The following is a 24,166-nucleotide window of genomic DNA, read 5'->3' as shown; positions in this document are numbered from 1 at the left end:
CATTTTGCGTACTCACTTTTAGATGTCATCAGCTTCCTCTGGGCACAAATAAGGATCACATTTGCAGAAACATCTGTAACAAAACTGAGAGGGAGAGGGCATAACAGAAGTGGAGACTCAATAAATGAGAGGTGGTTCACAATTTGTTTGAAAAAGAAACAATTTTAGATTCAGTATGTTGGAATCTTATGACTTTTTCCCCCACCCTTCTCATTTTTCCCTAATCCCACTTTACTAGCCTCAAAGTAATGTTTGGGGCCTTCACTCTGAGAAGAAGAGAGATCTGCTTCACACCTTAAGGAGTTCAGCAAAAATGATCGTTCCTCTTCTGATCAACAGCCAGAGAGGATCTTTCAGAGGCCTTTTCCTTCAGTTGATGAGCATGCTGGGCCAAGAAATAAAAGTTCAGGATCAGAAAACAAACTGATCTGTGGCTCGCAGCCCATGAGACTGCTGGGCCAAACTGAGGATCATTATTGTCACTCAGTTTTGTTTGCACAACCATTTGGACTCTGCACTCTTCAACCTCTGTAGTCAGTTTAAAAAGTAATTTTTAAAAAGTTGCTGTTTCCTGTGTTAATCCCCCATGTCTAAATGACTTCACGGGATGTTAGTTTAGCATTGAAATTGTTTAGACTTTGAAATAGCATTAACATTAAGGAAAAATTCCAAGTAATTATCTCACCTTCCTAGCCGTTAAGGCAGCCATCTTGATTTTTGTAAGCACTTGCTCTATCCGGGGATTTTGTAATCGACACAATGGTGTTTTATTAAAATGAATAATTCAGTTGTTTTCAGCACTACACATAAAACCAAAATCAACACAGCTAAAACCTTACATGAATTGAAATTATGTGGCACCTGTAAGCTAATCTGTTACTGACACCCTAAAGCAAGATTTTAATTCTAAGGCTGTGTGTTTCAAGGCTTAGACTCTGCTCAAGTTTCCATCTTTCATTACTGTTTTTAAGTGAATTGACTGAAGCTTGCTCTTGTTTTTACAAAACTATGCAGTGTGCAGAATGATGTTGTCTCCCTCATCTAGTCTTAGTGTGTTTTATAATTTGCTGTATAGCTAATGAGAGGTTTCAGGTGAAGAAAAGTGAACTTAGTTCAATTACAGAGAAATATAGGGAAATAAAAAGAGGTGTGTGACAGAGCCCAAGAGAATTGGGCATATGAGATTCTGACTAGCGGCACTGCTTTTTCTGAAAGCGCAGACTCCCCTTTTATCCCTTGAGGTGGTCCTTCAGGAAGAGAGATGAGAGGCACATTGGCAGGGCAGGGTGGCAAAGCTTGCACTGCTGGGATCCATGCTGTAACTATTCGCAGAAGAACTGAGGGATCCATCTTCTAGTGCTGTCACACTGGCACCTTGCACAAAGCACTGCATTTACTTCTTTAAACGTTCTGAGTATGAAAAACCTTAAAGCTTGATTCAGTGTTGGAGAGATTCTCAACTGTTCACAAAAGCCTGCGGTGGAGATCATGCCATGTGCAGAAAGAGCATCTAACCTTTGCATGCAAATCAGTGGACTTACTTAGCCTGGATAGCTAGTAAAATTAAAATCTTTAGATTGTTCAGTTTAAATGTAAAAACATAAACGTGAACCTGCTCAACGAACTTTGATGGCTTTAAAAACATTTTGCTAGCCTCATGCTTTACAGCAGGATCTGAAGCTTTAGTTGTCAGACAAATATTGCCCTTTGGTGTTTGCAGGCACCATAAGCCCAAAAGTGCATGTTTGAAAACAAGCCTTCTGTTGCCATTTAAGCCTGTGTGACCTGTCTGTATCACTGTTAGGGTAAACATGTTTATCATTTTATTATCTTCCTTCCCCTGAGGCTCTTGGCATTTTTGATGTTATATGATTGATTCGAGAAGCACAAATGGTGCAGCCTAACTCTTTTGGGGTAGCCATAGTGCATTCAAAGCCAGGATGACACCACCTGACCAAATCTATTTACTGAAATAAGAAAAGCTGTGTTAGCAGAATGATCAATGTCTTATATTTTTGTCTAAAAGATACTTCTATCAAAAGCTTACAAGTGAACAGTGCAAAAGGCTTTTATTTATCTGGATATCTAGGCAGACTTTTAAGCAGTTCTGTCTATCAAATCTAATATTCTTAATGCTGAGAGTAAATGGCAAAGGAAATTATTCACCAGGTATATATCATCTGGACATCTACATTCTAAGTAAATAAAAGACAACTGTATGAGAAATGCAGAAAATGCTTATCATTAAGGAATATACAGTGTGATGCTCTGGGTACAAAATCATACATTTGTATCATAGTGGATTAAACTTTCCATGATTACTGCTGAAATAACTAAGTGCTCAGATGTCATGGTGACAAAGGCAAAATAAGTTCCAAGGAAAGGAGGAAAATTCCATATTGACACACACATTGATATGAGATCTGAGATATTAGGCATTGAGCCGAAGCTATCCCTTCTAATAAGGGACAAGTGGTCACTCTAGGAGGTATTTAAAGACTATAGTTAGCACATCTCACATAGTTTTACTGATCCCTGATACACTGTATCCGTCAGAAGTTGTTTAAAAGCTGCACACAAGAAGCTATGTGCAGTGCACAACAGCAGGAAGTTTTATTGGTCCTACAAAACCCAGAAACAGTGTTTCACATTCTTGAGGGCCATCTACTGGAGCCTTGCCTGGTCACTATTTATATATGTATGCATCTATGCAGCACACCTGTGGCTCTGACTGGAGGGAGAAAAAGGGAGATTTGAGGAGTTGGCAAGTGACATGGTGTGAGAAGGGGAGTAGTTGGAAATGGGAAGTGAGGTTCAGGCAGTGACAGGGCTGTGCTGGGCCTTGTGAGTGAAGACAAGATGGTTGAACATAGGTAAAAATGAGAGGTACCAGTGGAGGAATTTGCTTTTAAAAAATGCAGGGTGATTTTGATTGGTCCTGCACGTAGATGTAAAGACGGAGGAGAGGATGCAAGGAGATTTCACCTGTTACTTGGGTGCCTTTTAGCAGGGACTAGCTGGTCTAGAGAGCACAGGCCTTGCCCATCGGTAGCTCTGGCGGTGGCATGGGCTTTTCCAAAAGAGGAGTGACTGAATGAGGATGGGACATTCTCGACACCACCAAGTAGAACTGGTGGCTTGTGAAGAACAGGGACTGGTGCATCTTCTCCTAGCATGACCGAGCAGTGTGTGCACACCCCTCTTTCCCCCCCCCCCCCCCCCCCGGCGCCACACACACACACACACCCCGCCAAAATTCAACCCATGGAATCCTACTTCAGTATAGTCCCGTCATGCTCTCCCTCAGAGCAGGCTTTTTAAATCCTGAATCAATGTTAAGGGATGTCCCAGCTATCTCCCATTATCCTGGCTGCCTGTCCAACTTTCTGCTATTCTCTTTATCCACCGTAATCCATTGAAGCAACATTGTTGCGCTGTTTAGGCTGCAGAATTTGTTTCCGTTTTATGCTGGGCCAAATTCTGATCTTGGTTTCAGGTAGACATAACTCCACTGAGGCTCCGTACCTGCCCAGGTTAGAGAGCTGGCAGCTAATTCCAAATCTAACTAATTTGTTTATGGCTGTAGAATTTCTTTAAAGCAATTTGCAGTGCTAAATACATCCACTCTTTGTGTGTTAATAAGTATTTAGGAATATTTCTTTGCCTATTTCCTCTCCCGCCCAAGTAGTTGTAATGTCCAGACAGATTGTTATAAATTGCTTTTGAACCGAAAGACTTGTTTTCCTGTTTATTTTAAACTGGCATTCATACATACAGGAAACATAGACACAGTATCCTGCCATGTTTCTGTTGGCAAGTATTAAGTTATCCTTGTCAGAACATGCCAACAGGATTTCTTAGCAAGCTAGCAGAAAGAAAACAAGCGGCGCCCAGACTAAACAGACCCCATGCTTCGGTTGTAATGCAGGATTCTTGTTAATCCTTGCTCCCCTAAATGATGCTCAGCAGATTCTATATTCTTTTGGTTTATAGCTGTTCTCTAGGAAGGCAGAGCACAGATTCAAGTATTTGGAGTTACTTCAGATTTACACTGTTGTAACTGAGATCAGAATTTGGTCCTTCGAGATTAATAGCCAGGTTCTCTAATTTATTGTCCTCAGTCAGTGCAAAGCCAGTGTAGCTGCCTTTTGTGCCACCCCTCTCCCAATGAAGCCTCTGAAATAAGCTACAGGAGGGACTGTTGCCAGAGCTCTAATAGGTATGTCTACACAGCAAAACAAAAAAAAATATCAGGAAGTCTCAGGTTAGCTGACTTGGACTTGCTCTACAGGACTAAAAATAGCATCGGAGGCATTCCTGCTTGCTCTGGAGCCCAGGCTCCAAGATGCTCCTCTCTCACCAGGTTTCAGAGCCTGGGCTCCAGCCCAAACCCAAATATATACCTGGCTCTTTTTAGCCCTGTAGTTGACTTTTTTTTTTTGCAGTGCAGATGTATCCAGTGTGGTCTGATAATCACCAACTAACATGCTCCATAACCAGCTTGATGTCAGTTAGAGCAGCCCCAGTGCTACTCTAATCTATGCCAAGACAGGCATAGAACCGAATTCTCATTCAGGGATCTACAGCAGTTCCTCTCTCAGCAGATACTGTGTGTCTCTGAGAATCTAGGCTGGAGCAGGATAGTAAGAGGCACACAGAGTAGGGGTAGTTATTCAGAGTTTTAGCCCAGTTTTTCAAAAGTACACACACATCTAGCTTGTAATTAGGATTCATGTGCACAAATTTGCTCATGTGTGTGGGGTGTTTCATACAGGCATATGTCATGTTAGGCATATATTCGAAAACTTGGCCTCACATAGTTCCCGTTGGTAGTTCTCAGTGGTAATTACATGAGAAGAGAATTTGGTCCTGCGGGTGAAAAATGTGAACACACCCCTTTAGAAGGTGATTGCTCAAGGGGCACAGAGTCAGGTGTCAGTGCCTGTCATTCATAAACCAGGCTTACTCAGTAAAGCTCTCATTCAAGCTTTCAGAAGCACTTTCCCCAGAATCTGGCCCATGTCATTTTTGCCTTTAGAAACCTCTTAAAAGCATGCATGAACCCTTCTCCTTCTTCTTCATACACCTATTCATGCTGTCAGGTTTCTTAATATAGGTTTCAAAATCAGATTTAAAAGAACATTACAAGGTGTAGATTCAAAGAAAAATCCTTGTACATATCAGGTTTCTCGCATTTGCTTCTTTTTTCAATAAAGAGAAGCTCTTATTTTATTTCTCTTTTGCTTTCTGAAGATTTTTTTCCTGCTTTAATCCCACATATGTATAATATATTAAAATCATTAATAATGGAGTAGGCTTTTAGCATCTACCCTGGAAGGTAAAACCTTTAATCGCAGTAACATCATTAGTGCTTTCGAGCATTTAGTTTTGATGCTTGACAGCGTTTTAAAGCACGTAGCCATTGATAAGAACAAATAAGTGTTGTTGTGTTCAACTCGGGGGAGGGAAACATGAAAAAGCCTAAACTTCAAGTAATTTAAATATGTTATTTGAATTTAACTGAGGTAATGGATAAACTGGAGGTATATTTTTCAATCAGTGAAAGACCTCTTGCGTAAACATTATATATTTAAATTCAAATCCAGGGGAGTGGAAAGTAAACCTGGCTCCAGTTAAGAAGGTCCCTTCAGTAAAACACTGAGCATTGCGTGCCTTTGACATCCATGTGCTCAGATTTCAGACTTTCATAAAAGGCCGTTTTTACTCATGGCTGCTCACAGGCTGGAGACTTCTTTGCAACTGTTTTATTTCCTGTTGTTGTCCCCTCTCCTGATACTAATTTGAACCAGTAATGAAACATAGTCACTCTGCCTCTGCCATCCCTTCAAGTGCCCCAAAACTGTTATAATTCGGTGCTTGTTGGCCCAGGGAAATGGCTTTATGACACTTGAGTGAATTTTTTTGTTGTGTGTCTGCTCTCTCTCTGTTTGTAGGCCACAAGTGCAGAACTGCAGTAATAAAACTATGAATAGGTGTTTAATGGCAGGTTATCAAGGAAGTAGATAAAAGAAAATTGCTGCATTCACATCAGTAGGGGGGTGAAGTTTTTAAGGGAGATGAACTGAGCTGTGAACAGAAGGAAGTTGTTCTTAGCTATTTTGTCAAAGGGAATCCCTTTTTATTTCACACTAATGTATCTCCAATCAGGCTTCACTGTGAAATATACTGGTCTGGTAGAATTTCTACACAGTATGTAACATTCTAATGTGTATGTGCCTGCCTATAAACATCTATAGTGGGTTTGCAGAGTTGTAACTTGCTATTACTATAGCAACAATAAATTTACAAAGAGTGTTAACATTGTTTCACTTCTATACCACTTGATGTATTTCTCTTTATTGAACACCTCCAATAATACAGATTATTGGACCAACTTCTGTTGGTGAGAGACAGGCTTTTGAGTTTACGTAGAGCTCTTCTGCAGATTTGGGAAATGCACCCAGAATGTCACAGCTAAATACAAGGTGGAACAGATAGTTTAGCATAAGTAGTTAACACATATTTCAAGGGACCATTCAAGGTGAAGTGGCCCGTTAACACCCCTGCAATCACGGTGTGTTGGGGAGTGCGGACTGCTGGGAAGGGGGGTAATTGGTTACAGATCCACTGTCTCTATTTAGTCCATGATTTTTAGTGTCTAGCAAAGTTATGAATTTCAGCCACCAGGCTCGTCTTTTCAAGGTGTTGTGCAGGTTTCCTTTGAGGATGAGGAATGAGAGATCAGAAATAGAGTGATCACTTTGCCCATGGGTGATACAGTGTTTTGTCTTCTACCATTTTTCTGTATGAGTTAATTCAAGAGTGCACTGATTGGTTTCACCCACATAGTTGTTATTGGGACATTTAGTGCACTGGGTAAGGTACAACACATGTTGTGATAGGCATGTGTAAGACCATCGATTTTGAAAGATGTGTTGTGGGGGTTATTGATCATCATAGCAGTAAAGATATGTCTGCAAGTTTTGCATCTGTTGTTCTGGCAGAGTCTGGTGCTGCTTTGAGTCAGTGTGTCCTGGTCTGAGGGGAGCTTTCTTGTAATGATGAGCGTGTAAAGGTTGGGGGTTGTTTGAAGGCCAGAAGAGTGGATTCAGGGAAGATTCCTTTCAGGATCCATGCTGTATGGGTTGTAATTGTGTGATGTGGATAAAAAGCTGGATATGAGTCAGCAGTGTGCCCTGGTTGTCAAGAAGGCTAATAGCATATTGGGCTGCATTAGGAGGGGCATTGCCAGCAGGACGCGGGAAGTGATTATTCCCCTCTATTCGGCATTGGTGAGGCTGCATTTAGAATATTGTGTCCAGTTTTGGGCCCCCCACTACAAAAAGGATGTGGACAAGTTGGAGAGAGTCCAGCGGAGGGCAACAAAAATGATTAGGGGGCTGGAGCACAGGACTTATGAGGAGAGGCTGAGGGAACTGGGCTTGTTTATCCTGCAAAAGAGAAGAATGAGGGGGGATTTGATATTGGCCTTTAACTACCTGAAAGGGGGTTCCAGGGAGGATGGGGCTAGGCTGTTCTCGGTGGTGGCAGATGACAGAACAAGGAGCAACGGTCTCAAGTTGCAGGGCGGGAGGTCTAGGTTGGACATTAGGAAAGAGTTTTTCACTAGGAGGGTGGTGAAGCACTGGAATGGGTTACCTAGGGAGGTGGTGGAATCTCCATCTTTAGAGGTTTTTAAGCTGAGCCTTGACAAAGCCCTGGCTGGGATGATATAGCTCAGGTTAGTCTTGCTTTGAGCAGGGGGTTGGACTAGATGACCTCCTGAGGTCCCTTCCAACTCTAATGATTCTATGATTCACAAACAGACAAGAGAGTAGTCCCAGCAAAGATTATGATCTCAAGCCATCATACTGTTCTATTTTCCACTGTACTAGAACTGTTATCTGAAAACCTAAATTTGAATAATGGAGGTTATGTCTCCAGTGTATATCACTTATATGAATCCTCAATGATCCAAATGAAATCCATGTATGCCATCCCATTTGAATAAATGGGGTTCTGCTATATGACATTAGCAAAGTAAATAAGAGGGGAAAGCAGCATGATATTTTTAAAAAAGGGGTGAGAGTGAAAGAAAGCAGCATTGAAATTCTATTCCACGGCACAGAGAATTATCTCATTTGTACTACTGATTTTTGCATCTCGTTTATAAATCAGTGGTAATAAATCACCTAGATAGCATCTAAATTAAGAAGAGTGAATGGAAGGGTTAGCCAGAATAGAGGTAAGGAAAAGGAAAGCAGGGAAAGGGAATTGCCAACACTTTTCTGACTCGCTGATCATATCCCCTCCCCCACATACACATCTGTGAAACTATATCAGATGACTCACTCAAACTTCCCCATTATACTGTTTGGCCAAATTATTCTTATTAGGCCTGGAGTAAGAACTTGTCTACATTACAAAATTTTAACTTGTTCAGACATGCTTGTGAAGAGTCTCTCTCTCTAAGGTACTTATAATGTCCCCTATCACTATAGTATCTGAGCACCTCACAGACTTTATTCTTGCCACACAGCTGTGAGCCCATTTTACAGATGGGAAACTGAGGCACATTGACTTGCCAAAGTTGCACAGGGAGTCTGTGGTGGAGCAGAGGTCTCCCAAATCCTAGGCTAGTCCCATAACCACTGGACTATCCTTCGTCTCCATAAGATCCTTTGTCAAAGTTTACTTCAGTTAGCTGACATGATGCATCCCGAGTTCCCTGGGTTCTAATCATGATTAGCTGATGTGCTGCTGAACATAATTTGTCCTGACCTGCACTAATTGTTTGGTCATAGCCAGCATAGCCATGACCCAAACCCGCCATGTCTCAAAAAAAGGCACACTTGCATTCATAATTCTGCACAAAGCCTAAGTAAATGGGCTGTTTGGGAGAGTTGGGTGGGGTTTGGTGGGGGAAGGAACATTTCCAGCTTCCTCAAGCAGTGGACTATACCAGTCCCTCTGAATGATGAAACCACCACTTCCATAGGAGCAAGGGTGATCAGTCAATGGATCCATACCACAACAAATCCACCAGGTCCTCCCCAGAGAAACTGCCCTTTACGTATTCACAGTTCTGCAACACACAAGGGGTGTGTGGAACCCCTGCAAGTGGTACCTGCATTCTGGCACTCCTTGCAAGTACTATAATGCTCAGGGCTTTCCACACAGGGAGCAGGATATGCCCCCAAAGGGAGATTCTGGGGAAACATTGGAAAAGCAAAGCTCCTCCCATATAGAGGTGACCGAGACTTGAATCTGGGCTGTTAGTTTTCTATTTATGGATAGAACTGGAAACATTTTATTTCATTTCACTTTGAAGGCTGGATGAAGGGTTAAGTAGAATTAAGATGTACAATGATGAACACATAGGAACAAGAGGGAGAAAACAGAGGTGCATCTTTTATCTCAATTTGTAGAAATTAGAGATAGAAATGAACTATTAGAGCCTCAGCCCATCCATTCCTGTTTTAGCACCAGGTTGTTCTCTTTAGTATGTTGAAATGCATGAGAGTAAGTGAATAATTTTTGAGACATAATGTGGACAGGTGGGAAAACATTTGCTAGCCCACAGGGACTGAGTGTTCTAACTCAAGAGATGGTTAGTATTTATTCATGTGCTGTGAACAGCCATTTTACTGCAAAGCTAAAACACGTTGTTTTGTATTTCTGTAGAGCACTATTGCATGGAAAGAGCTGTTTATATTCCAATATTTATGACTGGAGAAATGAAATAGAGGAATGAGACGGATAGAAGGAGGATGAGGGAGGGAAACCATAAAGCAAACTTTCTAGCTGAGATTACTGGGGTCAGGCCAGAGTAAGTGACAGATTCCCTGTGAAAGAATGGTCTGTCTGCCCTCCACGTGGTGCTGATTAACTAAGCAGCTTTCTCTCTGGTTGGGTTATTGCTAATCTGTTCTGTGTGCGTGCGTGAGTGTGCATGCGTGCGCGGAAAATGAACCTGATCTCCATTTTATTAGCTAAGCAGTGATGTTTCCGCAAAGGAAAGTGAGGAGAATGTCCTTGGTTGAGAAGCCAGTGGGTTATCAAGCAGGAGAGTTGCATTACCAATCCCAGTCATGTCACATATATAACTTGATGGAACACACCTGGATCCTCCCTACTGGTTTATGTTTATAGTCTCTTCTGTCATCCAGTATCCGTCTGTGCACATGAGACACAGAGAAAGACAGACAGAGAGAGAGGTTCTGGAGGCATTTCTAACAGAGATGCCAAGCTGTCAAATAATAAATCAGGAAGAAGATCCCTGGTGGCTTCACTTCAGCAGAGAGACTCCCTTTTGTGACTCTATGCTGTGCCTACTGGTTATTTTCACTCCCATCAGAGCTGTCTGATACAGTCAAGTAGGTTTGAAGCTTTCACGTTCGGTTTTCCCTTCATTTATTGTGACTATTTTATTTCTCTATCTTTCTCTGTAGTTTTCAGGGATACACATTACATCCTCCTTTCTCTTTTGACAACTTTCATAGATCTTCATCCCAGAGTTAAAAAAATAAAATAAAACAAAAATCTGTACTTTTCTAGGGTTTCAGGGACAAAAGAGCAAATACATTCAATTTAGGAAGACCTCTAATCTCTGGTTATACAGAATGGCTTTGTTAGATAAGATTAAAAATTTCTTGAATGTCCCTCTTCATCTCCAGAGACCCCACCATTTGTATCAGCTATTGTCAGCAGTGGCAAAGCTTGATAACAGCTGGCTAGAGACGTGACCACACAACAACACAAGAACTGGGCAGCCTGGTTCATAAATCTTCAGAAAACCCATTCCCCCAGCAGAGCTGTGAATCTGTTACTGTCATAGTCACAGGGAAAATGCTTTGTCCCCCAGCCAGTCAAAAACTGAACTTCAGCACTATCAAGAGCCTGCGTGCACATTGAGACATATTCTGCTGTCTTTTTAATTGTAGCCTTCATTGTTGAACATTGGTGTAAATTTAAAAGAACTTTGTGTTTAATTTTGTTTGAGACATGGCTAATTTTCAAGAATCATGTTTCCTTTCTGCCCAGCAGTGGAATTAGAGGTGCATGGTACTGTAATCCAAATGTAACTACCTATCATTTTTATAAAGGGGCAGTTACCATTGGAGTCTTATTCACAGTACACCAGATTCTGACACTTTCTTCATGCTGGGTAGCACCTGGCTCCACAAGTAGTCCCATTAAAGTCAGAATCTGACCATCTGGAGAAAGCCCATTGACTTCAGCTGGACTAGTCACAGACTATGGTACTTCACAGTAGGAGTTAGGGTGGCAGAAAAACTGGCCTATGTCCTTGAGATGCAAGTATCCCAGTGTTCATGGGAGAAGCAGAATTTGTATGCAGTGAGCCCGATTCTTCTCTCACTGAAGTTGACAGCAAAAGTCCCTTAACTTCAGAGGGAGCAGGAGTGGTCCAAAGGTCAATATCCCATTTCTTGGAATGTTAATAGCTAGAGAAATAACACCAGTTCATATTGGCATGGCCCTACATGGGGAGGGGGTAGGAGGGTTCACTTTACCAGGGCCCAGCCCAGGCTGCAACCCCCATGGGTGTGGGAGGGGGTCCATGTTACAAGTTTGCATTGGGCCCGAAAAAATTATGCTTGAGCCCTTCATATTGGAAGGTGAATGAGTGGAATTGCTCTAGAGGCAGAGCTAACACTTCCAATGCCTCATGCAGCATCTTTAGCAAAGGTCAGAAATGAGCCAACATCTTCTAGTATGTTAATCTCTTATGGGGATTTGGCTGCAGGCATGGTGTAACATCACAGTACTTGGACCACCATGCTGTTACTTCAGAGACTCCTTCTCTAGTATGGACCAGAATCTAAGAATGGGCTTGTTAGAGAATCTTTTTGTAAGAAGAGCAGTCTTATGTGCAAACACAAGTCTCTTTTTCAAGAGAAGTTTAATTCCTGGCAGTATTATAGATTCACAAAGTCCATTGAGTAGGAAAGCTACAATTAAAAATACCTGATCCTCATTTAAAAACAAAATATTGGTAATACACTGTTGTTTTTTTTTGTTTTGTTTTGTTTTTTCTTGTCAGCTCCATCTCCAATTGCTTTGATCCAGGCTAAAGAAATAACAAGGCACAGCGTTGCATTGGCCTGGCTGGAACCTGATAGGCCGAATGGAGTCATTTTGGAATATGAAGTCAAATATTATGAGAAGGTATTACTCAAAATGATCAGATGAGGTTTGTTTCCATTACAGCCATTCTCAAATAGTATCTCATTATCAGGACCAAATAGGTTTGGTTTCATAATCATATCCAATTAGGGATTTCATACCACTTGACGAGTTATACTGAATAACGAGAACAATATACTGCACTCTGCTCTAACAGTGTATTTTGGTTTTTTTCTTTTTTTTTTTTTTCTCCCTTAGAACCAGGTTTTTACTGGGAGTGTATTTATAATGAGAATCAATATAGCTGAGAAGTAGTGATACATTAGCTTTACGTCAGAGATAGAAGTGTAATAATGAAGTATGTTACACAGTAATAATAATAAGATCTGTTTAAGTTGATGGCTTCTGCTTAGAGTAATGGTGTGGGTTGGATGGCTTTACTAGAAAATAAAGAAAAGAAAATTACATTCTTCAGCCGCTCCAAGTTATAGGGAGATATTATTTCTACAAAATAATTCGTCTCTCCTCAAGTACAGAACTATGAAAAGAGCTATTTGCTTTCAAGGTTGTCTGGAAAATGAACAATTACCTTTTCTTTCTCTCTCTCTCTTTTTTCTTTTTTTTAAAGGTAATCGCTTATTTGCCTCCCTTATAAAGCCAGAAAAGGGCAGCTGATTTTCACTGAAACTAGATTACAACATTTTCTGACACATTTTCCAGCCTGAAATAGACTTTAAGACACGGGCTTTCTGGCAGACATTTCCCAAGGGTTTCTTGGATATGTAGCTCCTGGCTGGAAGACGGCGGGTGGGGGAGGGGGAGAAGAAGAGTGAGCAAGAATAAAATGTTATTTGTTCATCAGCAAGATCATGATTGAAGACCTGGCTAGTTTCCAAAGAATTTTCCTGTTTCATTTCTGAAACAATCATTGATACCTGAACATTAGACTTACCATCTTTCTGGCTGGTAAGACCCCCTTCCAAAACCCAATCCCAGTAAGGGTATCAACAAAAACCTTTTTAGGAATCTTTTGAAAAGTCAGTTGCTATTAGTCATAGCCTTAGAACAGATTTGGCATCGAATTAGGAGTCCAGGGTTCACTGTGCAGGGAGACATTTTTGCGTACCTCACCCCTGTGCTCTGTTGCTGCTAGGACCAAAATGAACGCAGCTATCGCATTGTGAAGACAGCCGCCAGGAACACAGATATCAAAGGCCTGAATCCTTTGACTTCATATGTGTTTCATGTGCGGGCCAGGACAGCAGCAGGATATGGAGACTTCAGTGGGCCATTTGAGTTTACAACTAACACAGGTAACAACATGTGCATCATTGGCACAGAGTTGACAAACATTTTCTTCCTTTCTTTCTTTTTCTTTCGACTATATTCAGTTTACATTAAATTTGACTGAGCTGCTTATTGGGAGTTACTCACTTTAATGTGGCATCCATATTTTGCCATGCTCCTGCATGTCACTATGATTTGAAAAATTGGCTGTTGACTGCCATTTCCACTGTTATTCCTCTGATCCGGATTTATAAATGTGACATTGCACAACTATTTGGATGTGCTGCATACTAGATGCAAGATGCTTGCAAATCTTAATGAAGAAATCTTAATGGGGTATGGTAGAACAACACACTATAAATGCTCTGAAGTCTTTTCTCCCATTGACTCATGAAGGATTTATATGCTTAAATTCCTTTAATGCTACTGTGAATTATTTGCATACATTTCCAGTGTGTCTCATCTAGAGGAGGATAAACTCCAATTGCTCTCCTTTTTTTAATGTACTCTCCTTTTTGATATGAATCAGTGAAATAGGTTGTATGTATTTCCTTTCTTTTGTATTTTCTCTTAGACAGTTATGCAAAGGGAGGTATTTGTGGATTGTGCTATCTATGGGTAAATTCTCACTTATTCAAGTCAAGGTAACATAGTAATTGCCCACAAAAATGTGAATGGAGTGTTTGCTTCCTAAGACAGTGGCAGGAAAAGGATATGACCAAACCTGTTTCTTTTATTTCTATTATACAGGTCTGTTTAAATCACTTCAGGTCACGTCACTCTGTGTTAACTTCCCTCAGGCATGGCATGAGAAAACTTAAAATAGTCAATCCACCAGGCAGAGGGAAGACATTTTAAAACAACTTGTTCTGTTTGTGTCAGTGAGGAATGGGCATCTGGTCCATTAAAAAAAAATAAAGTAAACTGGGAAGCAATTCAGTGGGCAATAAAATAGGCATTATACCCTCTGACTGAGAATGGAGGGGCGAAGGAGAGGAAGTCCTTGTTCTCAGCCTGTTGAAGTTCCCCAAACCATGATCAAACATAATGTCTTTAACTAATTAGGGCCCTCCTGGAAAATTATGTTGAATGAATACATAATGAAGGCCTGAGACTGGCTTAGAGTAATACCCTAAACTGCCTCTGCAAACCAAAATGCAGCTCTGACTGCTGCCCATGACAATTTTGTACTGTAGGTGGCTGTGCGTTAGGTGTGTGACACTAACTGATGTCTTTTCTCTCTCTAGTTCCTTCTCCCATCATTGGCGATGGTACCAATCCCACAGTGCTTCTGGTCTCAGTGGCTGGCAGCGTTGTTCTTGTGGTCATTCTCATTGCTGCTTTTGTCATCAGCAGGAGGTAAGAACTTAAGCCTCTCTCTCTCCCTCTCTCTTTCATAAGGGAGCTTTTTGTCTCGTCCAAACAAAGCTGAATTCTTTGATTAGCATCATAAACAGTGCATTTGCATTACAAGCCCTCTCCCATGTAGCTTTGATCTTCTCAGCATTAGTACCACAGCAGTATGTAATGTAATGGTAATAGTTCTAGCACTAGTTGCCCTTCAAATGCAAAGCTGATTTCAGTAACTGGGATGGAGAAGCAAGCCAACTGGATATTGTAATTTGATGTTGAGTGTAATGAGTCTGAGTACAGTGGATCTTCTTGGGTTGACTTAGGGGAAGAAAAGCAGTACTGCAGGGAAGTAAACTGTTTAAAGAGGCTCAAACTCTCTTGCTTGGATGTTTTTGGTTTTAATGCCCTTGGTTGTCTGTATATGTCTGCCTCAGTCATTAGGGTAGTTCTTCCGCCGTGGGGAAGAAAGGCGCTAAAAAGGCACTCAATACTTCCTATACACACCAGGCTGGATCAGTGGCTTACATTGTCAGAGCAGAACCATAATCTCCCATCAAGCACCCGCTGCAGCGCCCACCCTCCACCCCCCCTTCGAAAAACAAGGTTTACCCCTCAGAAAAATCACTACAGCATCTCAGATAAGAGGGGAAAGAATACAAGTTGGCCCACTCACCATAGGAGGGACTGATCACCTAAGCCGTAAATGGAAACTACTTCCTTCTGATTTACTTTTTCACTTTAAATTGTCTTAAAAAGAGCAGTTAAATCAGTGTGATTGTAATATCTGGCAAGTAGTCATGTATTGTAATGGCTTTCTGTGGGTGTTCAGCTGAAAGCATCCATGCTGGCAGGGAGAAAGAGGAAAAGAACATATAAAAATGTAATGCAGAGAGACAGGTTTATTAAAAGCCACTGCAACAGAAAATAGCATCACCAAGCTTGATGTCTTAATCTCCTCTCTGCTTTTATTGATCCCTTTATTATTTAAGGCAGGATTGATAGCAGGATACATTGGATTTCTAATTATGAGTCGCCACCTTGGAGAATTGAGCCTGTCAGAGTAGCTCTGAGATGATTCCTTCCCCACCGCCCCCTGTAAAAAAAAAATCACTTCCCAAGGCTGATAAACACTGCTTGGTGATTGGCCCTCAATGGATCACTTTTTAGAAAATGAAACGTCAACCCCTTGCCCTAGTATTGATTCTCTTTAGTATCGGCCATAAAGCTGTCAAAGGAAAGGCTGCCTGGAGCCAGGTAGCTGACAGAGTCGCTGATGCGTACTCAGCCAATTCTTCTCTCCACTCAGGCTGTCTGTTTAGTTATCTCGGCCTAGAAGTGCTTAAATTGGACAAAACACAGATAAAGAGCAGGCTGGGAGCAGGGACCAATGGCTTCCCTAAGTGCTGGTGGGAATGCAGATAAGTTAATCAAGTGGCAGGGGGTTCAGAGACACCCCACAGCTCTGCCACCGCAGGTTTTAGAGAAGCTGTGGAAGAGAAAAGACATAACAAAATAAATGAAATACGAAGACAGAAGAAAACCACGATGCCCCTTTCTGGGACATTCTGTGAATATCAGTGCGTTGTAGGATGTTTATCACAGCACTGCCTGCCTCCGTGTATTGAGCTCCAGGAGTTCGGAGTAGCTATTGAAAAATGGAGCCCAGTTTTTTGAAAAGTGGGTGCCTTAATGGGGCACCCGAGACCAGGTCTACACTAGAAACTTTTGCCAGTATTGCTATATTGGTAAGGGGTGAGGGTGTGCATTTTTGCAACATTTCTATATCAGGAAAAGCCCTCGAGTGGACAATATTACACCAGCATAAAAGGACTTTTGCCAGCATAGCATATTTTGCTCGCCAAACCACCTACACCAGGAGGCTTTGCCAGTATAGGTATGCCAGCAAACCTTTTCTCATGTAGACCTGGCCTAAAATAGACCTGCACATTTGTGCAATCAAGGCTGCACTTAGGTATATAAACATCCATTCTATACAGTTGTACTGACATCAGTATCCAAATGTAGGATATGGATAGCCATTTTAGGGGCCCACATTTAAAATAGGGATTAATGTTGTCAGTTTGAATTAAATACTTCAAGTCATTGCTCAAAAAAACAAAATTCATCTTCACGGCAGGAACTTTCCTAAGGACTCCAGCAGCCTTCTGTCTCTGGCCAGCGTGAGAATATGTTGTTCTGTCACTGGGAGAGTTTGTTAACATTAGTATTAATCCATTTATGTGTTAGTTTAAACTTGCTTAGAATACACCCTGTAAATTCATACAGCGGAGGATAGATGGCAGCTTGAGCATTTCTACAAAGCTTCCTACAAGCATACTGCTAAATTCATACTATTTCAAGTTTAGCTTTTGGGAAACATTTGGAGCAAGAGGATGAGGCTTTATTTTCAGAAGGGGGTTGGATGGAGGACCATGGCTTTTACGAATCCTTTTTGGTTATCTAATTAAATTATTTTTTTTTAAATGTGTCCTGTAAGAAACTCTCTTGGCTAGTAGATTGGTTTATCTTCTGCACTCCGAATTTTTTGCAGACACAGCAACAAAATGAGGGACAGACTCATGCATGGATTTAAGTGGCAGGCTTCAATTATCATTAAATTTTAGCACAGCGGAGGAGGGGTGCTACCTGCCCATCACCACACTCTCCTATGTGAGGCATTTAATTGGTTCCAGTGCAGGGGTTACTGGGCTCCTTACCATGTAACCTGTAATTTGGGGTAGGCTCTCCTTAGGCTACCCCTCCATCCCCCAGGACTCAACTCTTTCTCATGAGCAAGATGAAGGGTGCAGAAGGATGGGGACCTCAGCCTGTGAAGGCCACAAGATCGGACCCTCGGCTTGTGAAGGCCATAAGGTCTTTCCCTGTCCTTGAGCCCAAAACCATGACCAAATTCCAGGTCTCTTACTGTAGAAACTGTTCGTTTGATTCTTTTACCTGCACTGGAAAGTGGCTGCAAGTTGTGACGAATTAACAACTCAACCCAAAGTATCTCTGCTAGGTACTAAGCGCTTTTCTACTTAACCCACTGTGGCTTGACAGTACTGCAAGGAAAGCAAAAAACTCCCTGGTCCTCTGCCAATTGGCCCCTGGGAGAAAAAATTCCTTCCTGACCCTACAAATGGGCAATTGGTTAGACTGTAGCATCTGTCAGGCCAGGTTCCCAGTCCTAGTTCAGGATAGGTAGGGTGGGACTGCTGAATGGAGCTAAATGAGGCTCCACATGGCCCCCACCCCAGGTTAAATCTTGGAAGATGGGGAATGCTGGCCCCCCAGCTGGCAAATGGGTACCAGAGACTCCCAGGGGGAGGAACTACCTGGTGTCCTTCAGCAAGGGCTGTCCCACTTCTCCACTGGCCCCATCAAATTCAACAGTACATACTAATACCCCCCTTTGTTGTTTTTGGGGCAGGCATATGGGGAAAAGCCCCACCCCTTCTTTATCTCCAAGTCCCACCTGTAGACTTGCACACATCTCTGACCCCTGCAGTTTGTGAAAGCTTCTGTATTCTCTTCCTGAACACCACCCCTATTTAATCACCACCACTGAAATCCCTATAATTATGGAATTCAAACCTGTGACAAAGGTTTCCGTCTGTCATTCAGGTGAGCTCTCTGTGAATGTCAGTTCATGTCCAGATCTCCTCCCTATGGCTCAATGATTGAATAATGAGCTTCCAGCAGTTTTTTTTTTCCAGGGACAATTGTAGAGAGCATTGTCCCGCCCTCAAGCCAAGGAGAAAAGGTCAACAGGTGACAAAGATAGAGGTGGAAGCAGGTAGTTAGTTTGGAAGGTATTATTAAAAGCTAATAAGGTACAATTATGTTGTTTGAACAGTAATTCCTGTGTTTCCTTTTACCTGTTATCCGTCCTGGGGTATTTTGGGCTAGTTTTTGTTTAGAGCTTAGAGGGAAGTTTTTAAGCAAGATAAAAAGGATATTTCAATACTTAAAAGTCACTTTCATGTAACACACATTTGCATTTTATTTCTCACTTCTGCATTTGAATATTAATTGAATTAGGTTGCAGGGGTCAAACATAAACTTCAGAATAACTTTTTTCCTAAATTAGTTGTATGGTAATGATTTATTTAACTGAAAGCATTCTGTGCATGCACAGCTATAGCAGTGCTGACATAGTCCACTCTATTATACACTTATAGACATTGGGTCACATTTTGTGCTGACCTTCACCCTATGCAGTCCTCTTACACACACATACACACACACGTCCTCCCCTCCCCCGCAGGTAAATGAGAGCAGAATTTGGTCCCTTGATTTTTAGAGGTGGGAGAGGTTGTGAGTTGGCTTACTTCAGAACTGTCGGTCCCATGGCAATTAAAACTGCTTAACTCAGCCTTTGGATTTAGAGGGATTTTTAAAGTTTTTCTTGTGTTTGAAATTATTTGTTTTTAATTAACTAGGCAAAGAAAAAAGTTCACAGGCATTTGTGGCATGTACTGTCCTTGGTGTGTGAATACAATTCCCATGACATGGGAGCTGTAAGGCCTGGATCCATGGCCATTTAGACAGGTTTGTTTGTGGGGGAGGGGGTTGCTCAATTTTATTGGCAAATTATTTAGCATATTGCTCACAATAAACTGTTTAAAGTATTATGATTGCAAAATCAAGCACTCAAAAGTTAGGAAATACCCATTTAGCTACTAGAGAAACAGATAGCAGAAGTAGGTTGTCATCTTCTGCATGGAGAAACACTGAAGGGAGGTGAGATGCACTTTGTCAATGCCTATCACAGATATTTGCTGACAGCAGAGGAAGGCTGAGATTCAGGAATTCTGGGTTCCATTCCAGACTCTGAAGGAGAGAGTGCTGTGATAATCACAGGCCCTTCTTTTTGTTCTCCCCAAACTTGACCACTTCTGCCACTTGTCCTTTAATCTGCCCCTGTCCTGTCTTTTTGCCACCCCTGTCTCCTCAACCCAGTCCCATTCTCCTCTCCTACTCAGGCCTAGTCCCCACTCCTAATGCTTTTCATTCCAGTCCCAGACTCCTTTCCCAGACAGTCCTAGTCTCTTCTGCAGCTCTGGGTCCAAGTCCCAGGTGCCCTCCCCAGCCCTCAGTTCTTTGTCATTCTAGTTGTCTAGCCACTCTAGCCTTCTCCCCGCAAGGCTTCATGTCATCTGTTTCACTCATTTCCTCACTTTCCCTCCACCCTGGCTCCTAGTCCCAGTCTCCTTACTTAGCCAGTCCCAATCTCCCCACACCTACTCCTTATCTGATCTTAGTCCCCCTGACTCCCAGTCCCAATCTCCTTGCCCAGCCAGTCCCTGTCTGGACTACTGGAAGTTTTGTCATTGACTTCAGTAGGCGCAGCACTTGATCCCGTGCAACATACATAACAATACCTAGCTCTGATGTGTAGCACTTTTCATCAGTAGGTCTCAAAGTGCTTTACAAGTAGGTCAGTATCATGAGGTCAGAGATTAGGAGGTCCATGCAGGAGCAAGCAAGTGGAGAAGTTGGGTAGCAACAATCCCCAACTTTGGATTCCTTTGGCTTTATATCTGGCTCTGTACTTTTTAACTGGCCTCCATCACTATAATGGGCCAAACCAAATCTTTAGATCCAAACACCACCAAATATTGGAAAACTTCTGATCCAAACTTGGCAGCTTTCGGTATAAAAGTCCATGTTGCAGAGATGTTTCTGGTATTAATTTCTTTAAATCCACACGAATGTTGATGCTTAAAGCTGAACTCAAATGCTTTTTTAAAAGTAAGGACATAAATAGTATAAATGGTTGTGTGTATATGTATAGAAATAATAATGTTTAGAATGAATATGCTGTACAACCTAATCATATTAATATTCACAGATGTGTAGACTGAAAGGGCATGCTTTTTAAATTCCCCTCTAATTTTGTGCAATTAGAAGAGGGTACAAAGGCTAGCATTTAGATGTCTGCCTAATTGTGCTTGCAAATCAGTCAGTTAGACATCTAAACGTTAGCATTTGCATCCACATTTAATTATATTAAAAAAACTGGAGGCCTAATTGGGTCTCTTTTCAAAATTTGGCCTCAGAATGACAAAGATCTATGTTTTAAAGAAAAGTAGCTGCAAAACAAACCACCTTCTTGTTCTTGAATGCAAAGATGTAAATTTGAGTTTTGCATTTCCCTTGGTACAGTTGTTGATGACGGTAACACCTAGAGCAGTGGAAGGAATATGCAGCCTCTTGCATTGCTGTTGGTTGTAAATTAGGTCATCAACTGTTGTAGGACAAACCCAGAACGCAGGTCTTGGCAGGTACAGCAATTCAAGACTTGGCAGGTCAAGAAGATTCTGAGTTCATCGTTAGTAAGATATTTATTTTGAATCATAACACTCTTTTCCATTCCAACAGACGCAGTAAGTACAGTAAGGCTAAGCAAGAGGCAGATGAGGAGAAACATTTGAATCAAGGTAAAAGGCAGTGGTGCTTGGGTTTTTTGATGTGGTTCACAAAGCATGTCTGTGTTCTTACGCTTAGAAAATAAGGAATGACATTCCTCTTGAGATGAATATTTCACAGTTTTCCTTGTTTGCAACCCTCTTCTTCCAAAACCAAGCATCTGAGTAGCAGGGAAACTGTGAATGGCAAGCTTTATTCAAAAAAGCCTTTGGGATTTTTGGAGACATTTTTATGGAGTCATGCTGTTCCCCCCCCCCCCCCATTATTCCCTCCCACTCAAAGGTTTGGGATGACCTCTACTTCTGGCTGAAGATGAGTGGGCATGCTTTTCTGCCCAGTATATGTCAAAGCTGCTTCAGGATGGGCCAGAGGAGGTGCTAACGAGGAAAAGGGATGCCTGCATTCCTTCCTCGGACCTTGTCTACACTACAGGTTCCTTCACTCAGGGGTGTGAATAATCCACACCCCTGAGTGACGTAAATTACACCAGCCTAAGTGTTGGTGTAGTTAATGCTATGTCAGCAAGAGAAGCTCTAGCTACCGCCTCTCTCGGAGGCAGAAGTTATTAAGCTGACAGGAGAGCTCTCTCCCGTTGGCTTAGAGCAGTGGTTCTTAACCTTTCCAAACTACTGTACCCCTGAAGCCTAAGTCCCACCCCCACGGGGCTGAGGCATGTAACTTAGTTTCATGGCGCCCCTGTGGCTCCAGGCAATTGCCTTTCTTGCCACCCCCAATACCAGCTCTGCACTTGCGACCCCTCTAAACCCCCAGGTTGAGAAACACTGGCTTAGAGTGTCTCCACCATGAGCGCTGCAGCAGTGCAGCTGCGCCACTATGAGTACTGTAATATAGACGTAGCCTCAGTGACTGAACATGCTGTTGCTTCCAGCTTATTGAGTGAGGGACCAAGCTTAGGATCTAAACTCAGAACTCCTCTGGCCCAAAAGCCCTTTATTCTCTAAGTCACAGGGTTGCAGCCAGCTAGTTGGCCTGTTCCCAATATCAGTGAATTATGGGGGTCATTCACTGTCAAAAGCCTGGTTCTTTTTTTCAATAGATGGGTAATTAAATATTTGCTTTTAAAAATAAATCAAACTGTGGAATCTCCTTGAGCCCTTTCTTCTTTATTCAATCAGTGCTGACGTGATGAATCTTTACTGTACACTTTCTTTGCTGTTGTATGCCATTAAGACTTCATTCCTTGCATGTTCTGTGCTTAGCAGCGTGTAGATCAGTGCCATCAAATAAAGCATTTTGGTCTTTCAGGTGTGAGAACATATGTGGATCCTTTTACATATGAGGATCCAAACCAAGCTGTGCGGGAATTCGCCAAAGAAATCGATGCCTCCTGTATAAAGATTGAAAAAGTCATAGGTGTGGGTAAGTTTCAGGATATCTGCATTTGCAGAGTAAATCTGTGTTTGTAATGGATGGCTTTTACTGGTGTTGAAGTTCCTTGGGATCTAGTTATCATTAATATAACAACTCCCTAAAACGAATAGGACTGTTCAGAAGAGCACTGGCAGTTGCATTTTGTCTACAGAGTGTCACGTGTGTTTCATGTTCGTGGCTGGTTATTTGTTTGGTTTTTTTCCTGCAGGTGAATTTGGTGAAGTGTGCAGTGGACGTCTCAAAGTACCAGGAAAGAGAGAGATCTGTGTTGCTATCAAGACTCTGAAAGCTGGTTACACTGACAAACAGAGGAGGGACTTCTTAAGTGAAGCCAGCATCATGGGACAATTTGACCATCCGAACATCATCCATTTGGAAGGTGTAGTTACCAAATGTAAGTAGGTAATTTCTGTGACGAGGCCAATTTGGAAGTCATCGAAAAATTAAATCTGCATATTTTTCCCCCGTTGAATAACAGATGGAGCAGATTCACTGATAGCTAATAGGAGGAAATCAGTGCAGGACAAGTCATTAATCTTGTTGTCAGCTATAAATGGGTTTATGGTTTCAACTGAAACCCTATCTGCAGGCAGCTTGTGCAAGATTGTTTAGGAGAAATTAATACTTCAGTTTTTTGGTATGCCAGGCGGGCATCTTTCAAATCTTTGGTAGACTGAGCTGCTTGTTACAAGATAGGCAAAGGCAGATGGTAAGCAAAGCATTTTAAATACCTCAGAAAAAATCCAAACAAAACCACCGTGTTGGAGTGTTTTGAAGTACAAGGCACAGCTGTGAGGACCAGGTCTTTGAAATAAAGTAGTCTGTATTTTAATATGAGACTTGCTTATATTCTGTCTCTGACTTATGATTGTGAAAGCTTTGCTTCCATTTACAGTAGCACCTGGTCGATCATTTTGTTTAAAGCCTATTAGCATTCACTCAGTCCCTGAATTCTGTCTCAGTTAGAATATGACAAAGCTCAACAGATGCTGTTTCCAAGCCAGCACTGAAATACACCTGCGAGACTTGTGTGAGTCTGACTTCATAAAGCGCCACTGAGACTGTGCAGTGGAGGCGGTTACTGTTTAAGCTGGCTGTGCTCCCAGTACAATGCATAGCGTAGCTGCAGGACCTGCTGCAGAGTGCTAAAAGTAAAGGTTTCTTTTGATTTCGGGGGTTCATTTTCAGTGCAGTGTAGGTAGAAGAACGAATCCTTTGCATCCATTGTTTTGAGTGGATGGGGTTTGTGCATCCCACCCTCCACACAGGAATGAACTAACATTAGAAATGAGCTAAAGTGTGGAAAAAAAAATCAGAGACAATAATAGGAATTTTTCATTTAGGGGAAATCTCAATTAGACACCCAGCCCCTCTGGAATGTCAAATGGAAGTTGGATTCCTAACGCTCCCATTTGTGCCTTTGAAAGGCTCCCCTTTTTATCCTTGAATTCCCCTCTTCTAATATGCATGTTTTTGCTGTGATTGGAAACGTAATTAGTATAGAATGTCATTGGTTGCTTCTAAAGACAAATTCTATCAGGAAAAAAGTCATCAG

The 24,166-nt window shown here is 41.9% G+C and overlaps 1 protein-coding gene across 2 annotated transcripts in view; it reads left to right on the top strand.

Annotated features, from left to right (window-relative positions):
• Positions 1 to 24,166, top strand: part of EPHA4 (EPH receptor A4) — a 115,173-nt gene that overhangs the window by 72,125 nt on the left and 18,882 nt on the right. For both annotated transcript variants that reach the window (XM_067538962.1, XM_067538963.1), the window contains exons 6-11: positions 12,065 to 12,189; positions 13,301 to 13,460; positions 14,682 to 14,793; positions 21,172 to 21,230; positions 22,486 to 22,599; positions 22,820 to 23,005. In XM_067538962.1, coding sequence (XP_067395063.1) covers positions 12,065 to 12,189; positions 13,301 to 13,460; positions 14,682 to 14,793; positions 21,172 to 21,230; positions 22,486 to 22,599; positions 22,820 to 23,005 — 756 coding nt within the window. The remainder of the gene's footprint in view (positions 1 to 12,064; positions 12,190 to 13,300; positions 13,461 to 14,681; positions 14,794 to 21,171; positions 21,231 to 22,485; positions 22,600 to 22,819; positions 23,006 to 24,166) is intronic.

Source organism: Emydura macquarii, unplaced genomic scaffold, assembly GCF_026122565.2.
Source record: "Emydura macquarii macquarii isolate MOO-44397 ecotype Brisbane River unplaced genomic scaffold, CSIRO-AGI_Emac_v2 contig_499, whole genome shotgun sequence".
In the NCBI taxonomy this organism is placed as follows: domain Eukaryota; kingdom Metazoa; phylum Chordata; order Testudines; family Chelidae; genus Emydura; species Emydura macquarii.
This window is presented reverse-complemented; position numbering and strand designations above follow the sequence as displayed.